The sequence below is a fragment of the Heterocephalus glaber genome, unplaced genomic scaffold, assembly GCF_053883595.1.
Source record: "Heterocephalus glaber isolate CG9 unplaced genomic scaffold, H.glaber_assembly_v1.0 deba00000594, whole genome shotgun sequence".
NCBI classification, from domain to species: domain Eukaryota; kingdom Metazoa; phylum Chordata; class Mammalia; order Rodentia; family Bathyergidae; genus Heterocephalus; species Heterocephalus glaber.
This window is the reverse complement of record NW_028258151.1, coordinates 25,023,584-25,035,634: the sequence shown is the minus strand read 5'-3', so window position 1 is coordinate 25,035,634 and position 12,051 is coordinate 25,023,584. Positions and strand designations below refer to the sequence as shown.

General features: G+C 44.7%; 1 protein-coding gene across 1 annotated transcript; it reads left to right on the top strand.

Moving 5' to 3' along the window:
• Positions 1 to 11,341: 11,341 nt before the first annotated feature.
• Positions 11,342 to 11,662, top strand: LOC110350628 (cytochrome c oxidase assembly protein COX16 homolog, mitochondrial). The gene is given in 1 exon segment (XM_021264342.2): positions 11,342 to 11,662. A coding segment is annotated over 1 exon segment (321 nt).
• Positions 11,663 to 12,051: the final 389 nt, after the last annotated feature.

The window sequence follows — 12,051 nt, the reverse complement described above, 5'->3', positions numbered from 1 at the left end:
ACAGGGTTCAGGCGATGGAGAGAGGCAGACTGCAGGAGCTCAGAACAGAGATGGTGGTCATCTCCCCTTTGCCGAATCCTCTTCCAGACAGGCAGATCTCACAGTATTTGGAGGAAAGAGTAAGCCCAGAGACCTGGGAGGCATGGGGGCACTGCCTTGTGATGTACAGAGGTCAAAAATGATGGGCAAAAATTAAACAGTTTAGCTGAAACTGCACATCCTTGCCATCAAATAAGCAACAAGGAATCTGCAGGAACACACAGGAGTGCCACCCCCCCCACTCTGTAGTTTCCCCTGGTCCCCACCCCAACAGAAAGGACAGCGGTACCTCCAACACTGGGTGTGGGACGGGGAAGCTCATCATCCCTGCTTCCCAAAGAGGGGACACCTCGGGGTTCCGGAAGGCCCAGAAGGCTCCTTGCCTTCCTTGCCAGAAACAATGGACCAGAAGCCTGAGGCTGGGCCCTTGCACTTCCGACAGGAAACTCAGATCCAGCAAGGGCTGCTGGCTTTCCTTCCTTCCCAGCCTGGGTCCCTGGTTCAGTCCCAGGTGAGCTACAGCCTTCTGGGTAAACAGCCATGAGAAAGAGGCAAGCACAGGCAGGCACAGGCCCCCCCACCCCCCGCTTTAATCTTTATTTTAGTTGCATTTGGAAGTAACAGTTTTTTAAATCTCCACTTCATCAGAAAGGGGTGCTGCAGGTATCTTACCACACTTTTACCCCAAATTTACTCTGGCTGGCACTGAAGGAATAGAAAGAACTGGCCTCGTAATGTACTTGGGGGCTCTAGACCTCCTTCCTTACTTTCCTGAACCCCATTGCTCACCAGGAAAGCACAGGCATCGATACCTATCTTACAGGGCTGTTATGATATTATTAAATATTAGATTTATGTGAAGATATGTAGCACTGTATATGATAGGCAGTGGTTTCCTTGAATTCAGCATCTATTATTAGTTTTTAAATAGTTATAAGACAAAATCCTAGTCACCAGTAAGGCCCACAACTGTAATCCCAGGTCTCTGGGAGGCTGAGACAGGAGGATGGCAAGTTCTAGCTAGTCCAGGCAACTTAGTGATAAGCAAGCTTTTGGCCCAAAATTTATTTTAAAAAGGGTGGGGATGTAGCTCAGTGTGCCCAGCACAGGTGCTGGAGTCAACTAAAGGAGTAGCATGGGAGCCGTCACAGGCAGAGCAAGGAGATCCAAGCCAACAAAAAACCAGTAATGTTCACAGAGCACTCACTTATTGTGCCACACATCATGAAAAATGCTAAATGAGTACTGAGTCATTTGATTCCCACAATAACCCAGTGAAATAGGTATTTCCTTTTTCTTTTCTTTTTTGTGGCACTGGGATCCAAGCCAGGGCCTCAAGTACACTAGGCAAGGGCTCTACCACCAAGTTACACCCCAGCCTGATATTATTAGCGACATTATCATTAATGTTACCTTGTTATTATCCTCTCTTACATCAGCATAGAGGGAGTCAGAAACTTTCCCCCAGGTTGCAAATTCAAGTCTGTCCACCCTAAGGCTCAGACTTGAACCACTACGAAAGCTTTTTCTCAACTTGTGAGTCCTGCAGAGGCTGCTCCTTCTGAGACATCTTAGAAAGGGGACCACGTAGGAATCCGATCCCCTTAGGTAACCCTGGTAGCTGCTTAACAGGAGGTGGTGGGTGGCAGTGGCTCAGGACACAGGTTGGAGCTGGGGTGAGCCCTTCTGCTCTCCTTGCAGTAGCTGAGGGAAGCTACCCTCCTCTGCAGGCTGTGTCCACGCCCTGTCCCTCCCAGCCTCTTTCTTCAGCAGCCATCTTGTTTGTCCCTGTCTGCCTTACAACACAGTAGCCCCAAACCAAAAGACAGCCCCCAGATGTGACTTGACTGGGACACAAAATGGTGGGACTCCCCTGCCTATTAATCAGAAAATCTTATTTTCATTACCACTATCTTAAAGTGCATTAGGCTTTTAGCCACAGCTGGTTTCTCTGGAGCTTGTGGTCAACCAAAACCCCCTTAAATCAAGTCAAAATGTTCCTACTCCACAGGCAAAGGCATTTCTATGCGGTGGGGAATCCCAAGGTTTAATTATATCATTTTAGGCATTCAGAAAAGCAATACATGTGTTCCATTTCCAATCAAAGAAAACAGAAATGATTAAAGAGAAAAACACCATAATATGTGCCAAGTGTCAGCAAACTACACTCTGCAGACTAAATCTGACCTACTGTCTGCTTTTGTAAATAAAGTTTTATTGGAACACAGTCACATCTGTTCTTTTGTACGTTGGCTATAGCTGCTTTTCTACAAGAATTACAGAGATGAGTAGTTATGACAAACTATGACAGCCAGGTGTGGTGGGCACATGTTGTAGTCCTATTTAGGAGGTTGAGGCAGGAGGGTTGCAAGTTCCAGGCGATCTTGAGCAACATTTTTCTAAATTTTTAAATTAAATTAATTTAAAATTTTAAAATTAATGAAATTAAAATTAAAAAATTAAAATCAAATAACATTTACATTTAAATTAAAACATGAAAGTTTTGAAACTTGAATTATTTTAAAATTTAAATTGAAACATTAAATTTTAAAAATTAAATTAAAAACTTAATTGAAATTAGATTTTTGAATATTTAAAAAATTTTAAAAAGTTAGAAACAAAAGGGGCAAGGATACAGCACTGGGTTCCATTCGGGTACCACAAAAGGAGAAAAACAACCTCATTTGGTACACAAAGTCTAAAATACAAAAAATATTTGCCCCTCCCCATCGCAGGCACTGCATTTGAACTTGATTCCTCATTTAAGAAAAATATCATGAATGAGATATAAAAAACAAATAAGATATGTCATGCATATGTCCCAAATACTCACAATGAAAGCAGTCATTAAAAAACAGAGAAAATGGGCCGGGGATTTAGCCCAGTGGTTTCGTCTCCTGCTGCACAAGCCCAAGGACTCGAATTCGATCCCCAGTACCAAAAGAAAAAGAAAAAAATAGAGAAAATGTCATGAGCACCCTTTAGGTCACTGAATATAGAGCTAGCGTTCTTTTAGAAGCCACCTAATAGTCAGGCGCAGTGGCACATGTCTCTAACCTCAGCCACTTGGAAGGCTGGGGCAGGAGTATCCCAAGTTTAAGACCAGCCTGAGCAATTAAGCAAGACAGACAGACAGACAGACAGAGAGTAAGTAAGAGCTAGCTAATATTTTGTGATATAAATGAACCGTTATTCTATGATTTAACTATCGACGAGCGCTCACATTGTTTTGAGATTCCTGCCTCTGTGGACAGTACTGTAAGAAACTCAGGGCTTTTTTTTTTTTAATCCTTCAGAAGAAACTGGATGCAATGAAAAGGATCTGTGGGGCTTTCAAGAGAAATGCAGCCCTAACTGCAACGTGCTGCTCCCACCAGAGGCCTCTTCCACTGACAGCTGTAGCCGGCCCTAGGTGTGTTCAGGATCCATGGAGGAACTAAGCTTTTTAGAAAGTATGTGTCCAAGTGAAATCGTGTCCTGATAGCTTCACTGGGACACTTCCTAGCTTCCTGCTTTGCCACAGAGCCCTGCCTGAGCACCCGATCTCTGTTATCTGACACATCTAGATCCTCCTAAGCCCTCCATTGCACCCCTTCCACTAGCCTGGGGCACCCACCTTCTTGTCACTGACAGGATGAGAGCTCTCTTGGGACAGGCAGGAGTTAGGCTCAGGGGAGAAGATACCTTTGATTCTAGAAAAACTATACATGGATCACCTGTTCCATGATCTTCTGGAGGGTCACAGATTCCTGAAAGCCGTAAAGCTTCTTCCCCAGAGAGGGAAAAAGTATTTGCCTGAATGAATTCTGTGTAACTTCAGGGTGAGTACAACTGTCTTGACAGTGCTATCCACGGTGCTCAATGCCTAAGTTAGCAACCCCAGCCCCGGGTGCGTGGAAATCACGCTTCCTACGGAGGCTGGCCTGCCCCGGTGCGTGGTGTAAGCCGCAGCACTTTTCTCTGTGATTCATTAACACTTCCCTTCCTCACACCACTGACCTTGGGCCTGCTGTTCCAGAGGTCTTCCTCCCTCACTCTACCAGTCACATGCGTCCTTCTTCCTCCTGCCATCCTGTTTGGGAAGATAAAATCACTTCCGACCCCGCACACCACCTCTCAGTGGCCACAGCACTCTACCGCGGATCCCACTGGCCGACGCCATTCTTCCTGTCCTGTCCACTCTCACCCTGACCTGCTTTCCGAGCCTCCCGTGCAGACCCACCCTGGGAAGATCCTTTTATCTCTAGCCCTTTGCCATCTGCGACAGTCTTCCGGTGCATTCCTGAAAGCTGTAAATCTTTGCAAACTCCATTTTCCTTTCTGGCTGCTGCCTGTAAATTTGATGACTCCTGATGCTAAATTTTAACAAAGCAAGCTTGGCAAAAAAGCCAAATTCAACAGCCAAAGAAGATGTCTGTTTGGTATTTGTGCTGCCCCCTACTGGTTAGAAAGCACTACTAAATAAATCTTTACTGCTGGTCAGTCCTTGATTAAAATGCTCAGGTTTTTAATTTATGCGGACTTTTAATTTCAGTCTTGAAAACTAATGCTCATCTTTGTTATTTACAAGGGAAAAGTACACTGTAATCTATTTTAATGCCTCATAACATCTATCAAACTGTTCTTGCCCTTTGATCTAGTCACTTCCTTTCCAGAAATCTGCCCTAAAGAAATGATAGGAAACATAAACTAGTTTACGATCAGAGAGGGCCATCTTGTTATTGATGAGAGTAGAAAATATCAGAATGAAGTTAAATGCCCAACAGGTGGGAGGACAAATCCATAGGATGGAATATTACATTCACCTTAAAAATGATGATAGTAAAAACACTTTCAAAGATCTGAAGAAATACCACATTAAGTAAACAAGGCACAACACCATAAGCATGGTACAATTTCAATTAAATTTGCATGAAAATAATTCTGGAAGTAATACTCTCATACTTAATATTTTCTCTTAATGGTGGCATTAGGCTAATTATACATTCATACAGTTTCTAATTTTCCTGTGAGTACATGATATTTTTTAAATCAAGAAAAAATAGTAAAAATGGAGCTATGTATCTCATAACTCTGAAAGAGAGAGTCTACATGGTGAAAGAGCATGGCTTTAAAAATTTGACCCTCTAGGTCCTTGGAAAAGTGACTCGAGCTCTCCAGACCTATTTTCCCCACAGTCAGTGGACGTCCCACTAACTGCATGTGTGGAGAGTGTACAGCAGCACCTGGACCATTTTCAGGTTCTCTTTTGGAAGTGATAGAAGCCACTATGAAGTTCAGTGGGTGAGGGTTAGCTGGTCTCCTGCTACCAAAATCAAGTTTCAGGACAAATCTTCCACACCATCAATATTGGCTTTATTTTTATTAGTGAGCAGGAATGACATGGTTTCCACAACTAAACTTCAGGCTAGGTGAAGTATTTGCTGCCTTTTTAGCTGCTTAGACCAATTTCCACCTGGCATGGAAGGTCCCCAAGGTGGTTCCAATATTTCAGACATAGGGTTGGGGAACTCCATGGCAACCAAGAAATTCTCTAAATTACCCAGATGACTAGCTAAGGGGTCAAAGTTTAATCATGCACACTTCATCCCAAGGGGGTATTAATAATAAAACATGTCAGCCAACCTACAAATCTTGAATACCACTTGCAGACAGCAGTAGAGAGCCCTTCATTGTGCTTGTCAACATGCTTCCAATTCCACCAATGGAAACCTATTTCTGACATCTTATTTGCTAACAAAACATTTGCTGTTTCTCAAAGGTTAAAGTAGCTGAAGCGCGCGAGGTATCCAAGACCTCTCCGGAGGGAGCCTTCTAGATAGGGGTGGCCCCTGGGGTGCCGCTTTAGGTAATATACATAAATATCTCCTAGTCTTGTAGGCTTGTTTCAGTTATTATACATAGCACCTGTCACAGGTAAGTGCCCAACAAATAGGTAGTTATCAAATCCAAAGCAAAAATTCTGGGCAGGGGGCCGGGGATTTAGCTCAGTGGTTCCGACCCCTGCCTCACAAGCACAAGGTCCCGAGTTCGATCCCAGGTACCAAAAAAAAAAAAAAAAAAAAAATTCTGGGCAGTTCCATACTCTGATTTTGACATTTCCTACATGGACTCCCTTATAAATTTTGAACTCAGAATTCTCCTTCCTTCCTTTTGTAAAGTTTGAAACAAATCTGAGCTAGGTCGTGCACACCTATCACAGCTTGGTCCTGTAGGGTCATTTTGAGGTCTTTGCCCGGTTCCCTTTGAAGTCAACAGCCCTTCAAGTTCAGTCCCGAGTCTTAGTCATGAGCAGCCAGTTGCTCTAAGAATCTCCTTTGCAAAACCAGAATGTCTATTACAACATAGAATTCTTCTTTTTTCAACCCAGTAAAAGCACTTTCTGAATTCCATCGTGAAGCTGTGTTCCCCAGTGCCCAGAACACAATTCCTGGTGCATGGTTGGTATCTAAAAGCATCTGCAGGTTTTAAGAGACACATTTTGGGGGAAAATTGAGGGCCACAATCAACTAACAGCAGAGGAAGAGCTTTATTTTGTGATTTATGGATTTATTTTTCCCACTTTTCTCTGCTGTGTATCTGTGTTTAATGGGGGACCTGGGGGGTAGAGGAGTTCTAGTTAGAGCAAAGAGTAGCACTGCATGGTGGCTTCAAGGCCCAGCAAGGGCATCCACTCTCCACCTCTGCCCTGTCTCAAGAATCCCATAGAGAGGCTGCTTTGGTATTCTAAGAGCTCTCTGTTCAGAGAGGTTTTATCAGAGAAATTAAAGCAGAAAGTATTCAGCTCAGATAGCAGGATTAATGGACATTCTTCTCCTTCTGCAAAGAGCTGATCAGGACAGAAGACAGAAGATCAGGACACCTCACGGAGATGGGCCTGGTACACACTCAGGGCTGCTCCAGGCGTGCCTGGGCCTTCTTGAAGCTAGTCCTGTTCTTTGCCTCTCTTCTTTTCTTTTCTCTGTGTGTGCATATGTGTGTGGTACTGTGGATTGAACCCAGAGACTTCCTACTGAGCTACATCCCCAGCACTTTTTCTTATTTTGAGACAGAGAGGTTTTCATTATGTCACTAAGTTGCCCAGGGCTGAAACTTGTGATCCTCCTGCAGCAGCTTCCCAGAGGGCTGGGATTACAGGTGTGTACCACCATGCCTGGCTCCTAAAGCTATTTCTTTCTGCTGGATACTGGGCTTCTCCAGGGACCTGTGCTATCATAATCGTCCTCTTCATTCTCCTGGGCAATTGGTTTTCTCTCAATTTCCCCCTGGTTTTCAGCTTTGCATTTCCAGGTTGGTGCTGACAGACTTCCCAGGCCTACATAATAAGAGCATGGTAACAATAGCAACAACAGATGCTGACCTTTATAGGGACTTCTCTGTGGACCAGAGATAGGTGACAAATCCACATGGAATGAGCTGTCACCACCTCCCCACCTGAGTCTTCTGCACCCTCCTAAACACCTGCCACCATCCAGGCATTCAGGAGCAATGGATATGAGGTGTGATCACAAAATACAATGAATGTCTAAAAATTAAAAATTACTATAGTAAAGGAACACATTGCCATTAATCTCCCTCAAAATATACCCCCTTGCCTTGAAGCACATTTACGCCATTGTTCTTACTACTTTCTGAAGCAGCTCTGGAAGTGTCTTTAGTTGTGCTGTCATGGCTGCCTCAACGTCCTGAATTGATTAAAAACCTTTCACTTTCATGCTCATTTTGACTATGTGCCAGATCTGGTAAATAAGTGAGCTAAAGACACACTGCTTGTTTTCACAAGACTGCCTTTCCATTGGATGGCAGTTGGCAGCAGCATTCCCTGAATATTTGATCTTGCCTCAGAAAGACTCATGAAAGAGGACTCCCAGAAGGGCTTCAGAAAGTGGCAAGAATGATGGGATACGTGTGTTCGAAGTAAGAGGGAGCATTTTGAAGAGGACTAATGGCAATGTGTGTTCTACTATAATAAATTTTAATTTAAACATGCGTCCTTTTTATCACACCTTCATATTTTACTGAAGTGGTTATGCAGAGACAGGTGACAGGTGGGTAGACACAGAACCACAAGGTAGACCACACAGCACTTTCCCCTTAGCGGTCGCCTCCCACCATAGTCAACATTTCTCTCCTCTTGCAGGTGTCTCTTCTCTCCTAGTTCTCTTCCCCACTCTCAGCCTGGATAGGACCCTTTGTTTTCCATGGCCATTGGCTCTTACTTTGGAAAGACCATCAGGAATGGCCTGGCATCAGCTTAAGGAAAGCCCGGTAGGCCCACAGAGCCCAGCTTCTTGGCCTCAAGCCCTTTCCTCATGGGGAGAGGGTTCTTGGCAAACTGTAGCCATGACATTAGTAGATAGTCTTCACGGGCATTTCTGAGAGGCAAGAGCTCTGTAAGGTTGTCACATGATGCACAGCAAGAAACAGGCTCAAAGATCCTCTTGCTCAGTTACTCAGCCGGATGTAGACTCAAGAGCTTCGAGGATGCCGGTGGCCTTACTGTTCACTGTAGTCACAGGTCCGTTAGTTGAGGAGAGCCCTGTATAATCCCACATTCTTCACTCTCAAGCCCCCTGGCCTGGAATCTTGTGATCGCCTTAAGGACACCTAGGCTTGTCCACTGTCACAGACATAGCTCTGGACACATGGAAGTGCGCAGTGAATAGTCACCCACTTGCACCAGCCGTCCTCACGTACCTCTGAATACACAGGCTTCTGAGTAAATCTCTGACTTGAACAGGCACTTAGAAGACGGCTCAGTTCCCTGAGGCTATCATGCAAATAACCGGATCACATCAGCCTCTGACTGTCTGGCAGGCTCCATGATTACATTGTGAATTCAGCAGCCCGGGGAAGCTCAAGCAGGCTGGGCCAGCACTGTGGATGTTGGCGTGGAGGTCACGATGCTGGCTCAGCCCAGTCACGTGCTTCACAGCGGCCTCCCAGTCCCACCCATCGGCCCTGGGGAGAAGCAGGGATTGAGATGGATCACACTTGTTTGCAGGCTAACATTTTAGTGGAGAGTTAGATGAAGGCTAAATAGAGCTAATTACTTCTCTCAGTTCCAAGAGTCACACAGGGAAGGTCTCTCCACCGAGGCCAGCTCCATCCACCAGCAGCACCAGGTGTGCACCAGGTGTTTCTCCACCCTGCTGTCGAAACACGTTCAACGTTGTGTAGAGCGATAAGGAAAAAGAGCCTTTTCCTGTCGGCTTGTTATTTGTATAAGAAATCAGCTCTTATATTTTCAGTGTGTCAACTTTAGGCAGCCTAGGAGCCAAGGGGCAAGAGCCTGTCCCTCTAAAGCAGAGGCACAAACTGCAACATAATTCTGGGTGCAAATCCTAGCCCTTCCACTATTCATGTGGCCTCAGTTTCCTTACCTGTGAAGTAAGGAAAATCACAGCACCTCTTCCAGTGTCTGAAGAAAGGTGACGCGCCTGGAACAGCGCCTGACACACAGTACTAAGTACAGGTGCACTTGGTTTTGTTGCCATTATTGCGGCAGGCTGGCAAGCAAGTGAACATGGCTACAGGTGTCTGAGGATACGCAGGAGGGGTGGTGCCAACCCACACAACACGGGCCGCACCGGAACTTGGCAGCCCAGGCCCACAGCATCCAGACCAAGTGTTTCCAGACTTTCCAGGTTTTTCAGAAGCAGTCCCCAATCCAGACCAGGATCTTCTCATTTGTTGGTGCTGACAATGAATTAAAACATATTAAGCAGTAGGCTGAGGGTCTCCAGAAGGCAGGCCATGCTTAGTGACTTCCTCCTGTCCTTGCCGTGGGGAGATCCGAGCCTTGCAGCTCCCAGGAGACACAGAGGGGGATGAATTAGTTGGCTGTCATGTCCCAAGTAGGATTGACAACCAAGGGGAAGGCAAGGAAGGGACAGAGGGTTGGCAGCTGAGACTCAGATGAGGAATGGTGGGCTGGCAGCATCCCAGGCTCAAAGACATCCCAGATTGGGAGAGCTTCCTGTTGCGTGTGCTGGCAGGCGCAGCACACATTGCCCCTGACTGCTGTAAATGATGCCAGTAAATCTCTGGGTCAGGTGACCACCTCTCTCGGTGACTGAGATCCTGGGCTCCCGAGTCATGCTGCCTGGATTTAGACAGGCAATATTCCTTACTAGCTTTGTGACTTGGGGCAAGTTACCTCACCTTTCTGTGCTGTGTTAATAGCTGAAAAAATTAATGGTGCCTGCCTGATAGATGTCAAAGAAAGAAAGAAAATGATACATATGACAGACTAACATAGTACCCAGAACTTAGTCATTACAAGATAAATATTATGAATATAAGTAGTAACTATTGAAATAAATGTCAATTTTTATCACTCAGTGAACCAGCAGAAATTTAAGAAATACTTAATGACACACAAAAGTTTTAAAACCAGACACCATGAGAAATATTAGGATTTGTGTGTGCATGTGCCTGTGTGTGTGTGTGTGTGTGTGTGTGTGTGTGTGTGTTACTGGGAACTGAACCCAAGGAGCTACATTCCTATACATTTTTACTTTTTTATTTTAAGGAAGAATCTTGCTAAGTTGTCCAAGCTGGTCTCAAACTTCCGATCCTCCTCCCTTAGCCTTCTCAGTAACTCGGATTACAGGTGTGTACCACCATGCCAGGCTGTAAATATTAGGATTCTGAGGAGAAGTCTGGCATCTTATTTACTATAAAATCCCCACCACGGTGCTCAGTAGCCAATGTGAGTGAGGAGGTCCATAAATGTTCACAGAATGAGGGGCTCAGACCTCAGGGCATCCAGAATGGGGTGGGGACGATACTTGAATGTGTAAAATGTTAACAACGAAATATTTAAGCTATTGAAATCATCAAAGAAGAGTAAGCCAAGGCAGGAGAATGTGAAGATTTGAGTAAATCACATCTGTGTTCATTGCTGGAAAAGCTGGGAGTCAGAGGAAGTCACTTCAGATTCCAGGGGTCAAGGGGAAGTACGGTGGACATACAGGTGTTACATGGATAGGAAGCAAAAAGACATTCCAGGAGGCCTGAATAATCCATCCTGGGCAAGTATATTAGATGTTGTTCAAATGGGAGAAGGAGAGGTACACCTAGCTGTCTCGATCATAGCCTATTTTCAATCTAGTATGGGCTTACATTTCTCAGCCTCACTGGTAGCTGGATGTGGCCATCTGCTAAATGAAACTTGAAAGTACAGGTCCCGGGGCCCCAAACAACCAGAAAAAGGAGGTGAGTGAGGAAAAGCTGCTGAATCTTAGAAGGACACCCTGGGTTGGCTTGGAGGGACCCTAAACGGGCCAAAGTTTCAGTTATGCTCACACCCACGGTGATGCAAGCTTAGAGCAAGAACAAGACCCTTCGCTACGGAGTCCCCATGTTGTTACTGATTGTTGGAGGTTCTTTTGGTCTGCATGAGTTCTCACAAATCCGTTATGATGCTGTGAAGATTAAAATTGATCCTGAATTGGAAAAAAAGCTGAAAATGAATAAAATATCTTTAGTGTCAGAATATGAGAAAATAAAGGACTCTACTTTTGAAGACTGGAAGAATATTCGCGGCCCAAGGCCTTGGGAAGATCCTGATCTCCTTCAAGGATGAAATCCAGAAATCCTTAAGACTAAGACAACGTGACTGCGCTCATTCTTTTTAAAAAATGTTATCAATGGGACACACTGGATCACTGACTTAAAATTCTAGGTGTGTGGAAACCTGGCTATGAGTAATTTGATAGAAGATAAACTTGATTTTTAAAAAGTCAAGTATAGGTCTTTGTATTTCTCAGCTAGTCCACTTACAAATCAAAGTAACGGTATTGACAACATAAAAACACATTTCAACAAAAACGTGAGTACTGCTATCAAAGTATGTCATATATCCCTCTCTCCAGCTGGGCACTCATTTCCACCAGCCACTATTGCAACATTTTATACTTCATTTAGATTTATAATGAAAATAGTAGGCTCGGGTTCAAATTCTCACAGTAAAACTGAGCAGTGATTTCATGCTAAACTTACATAGGA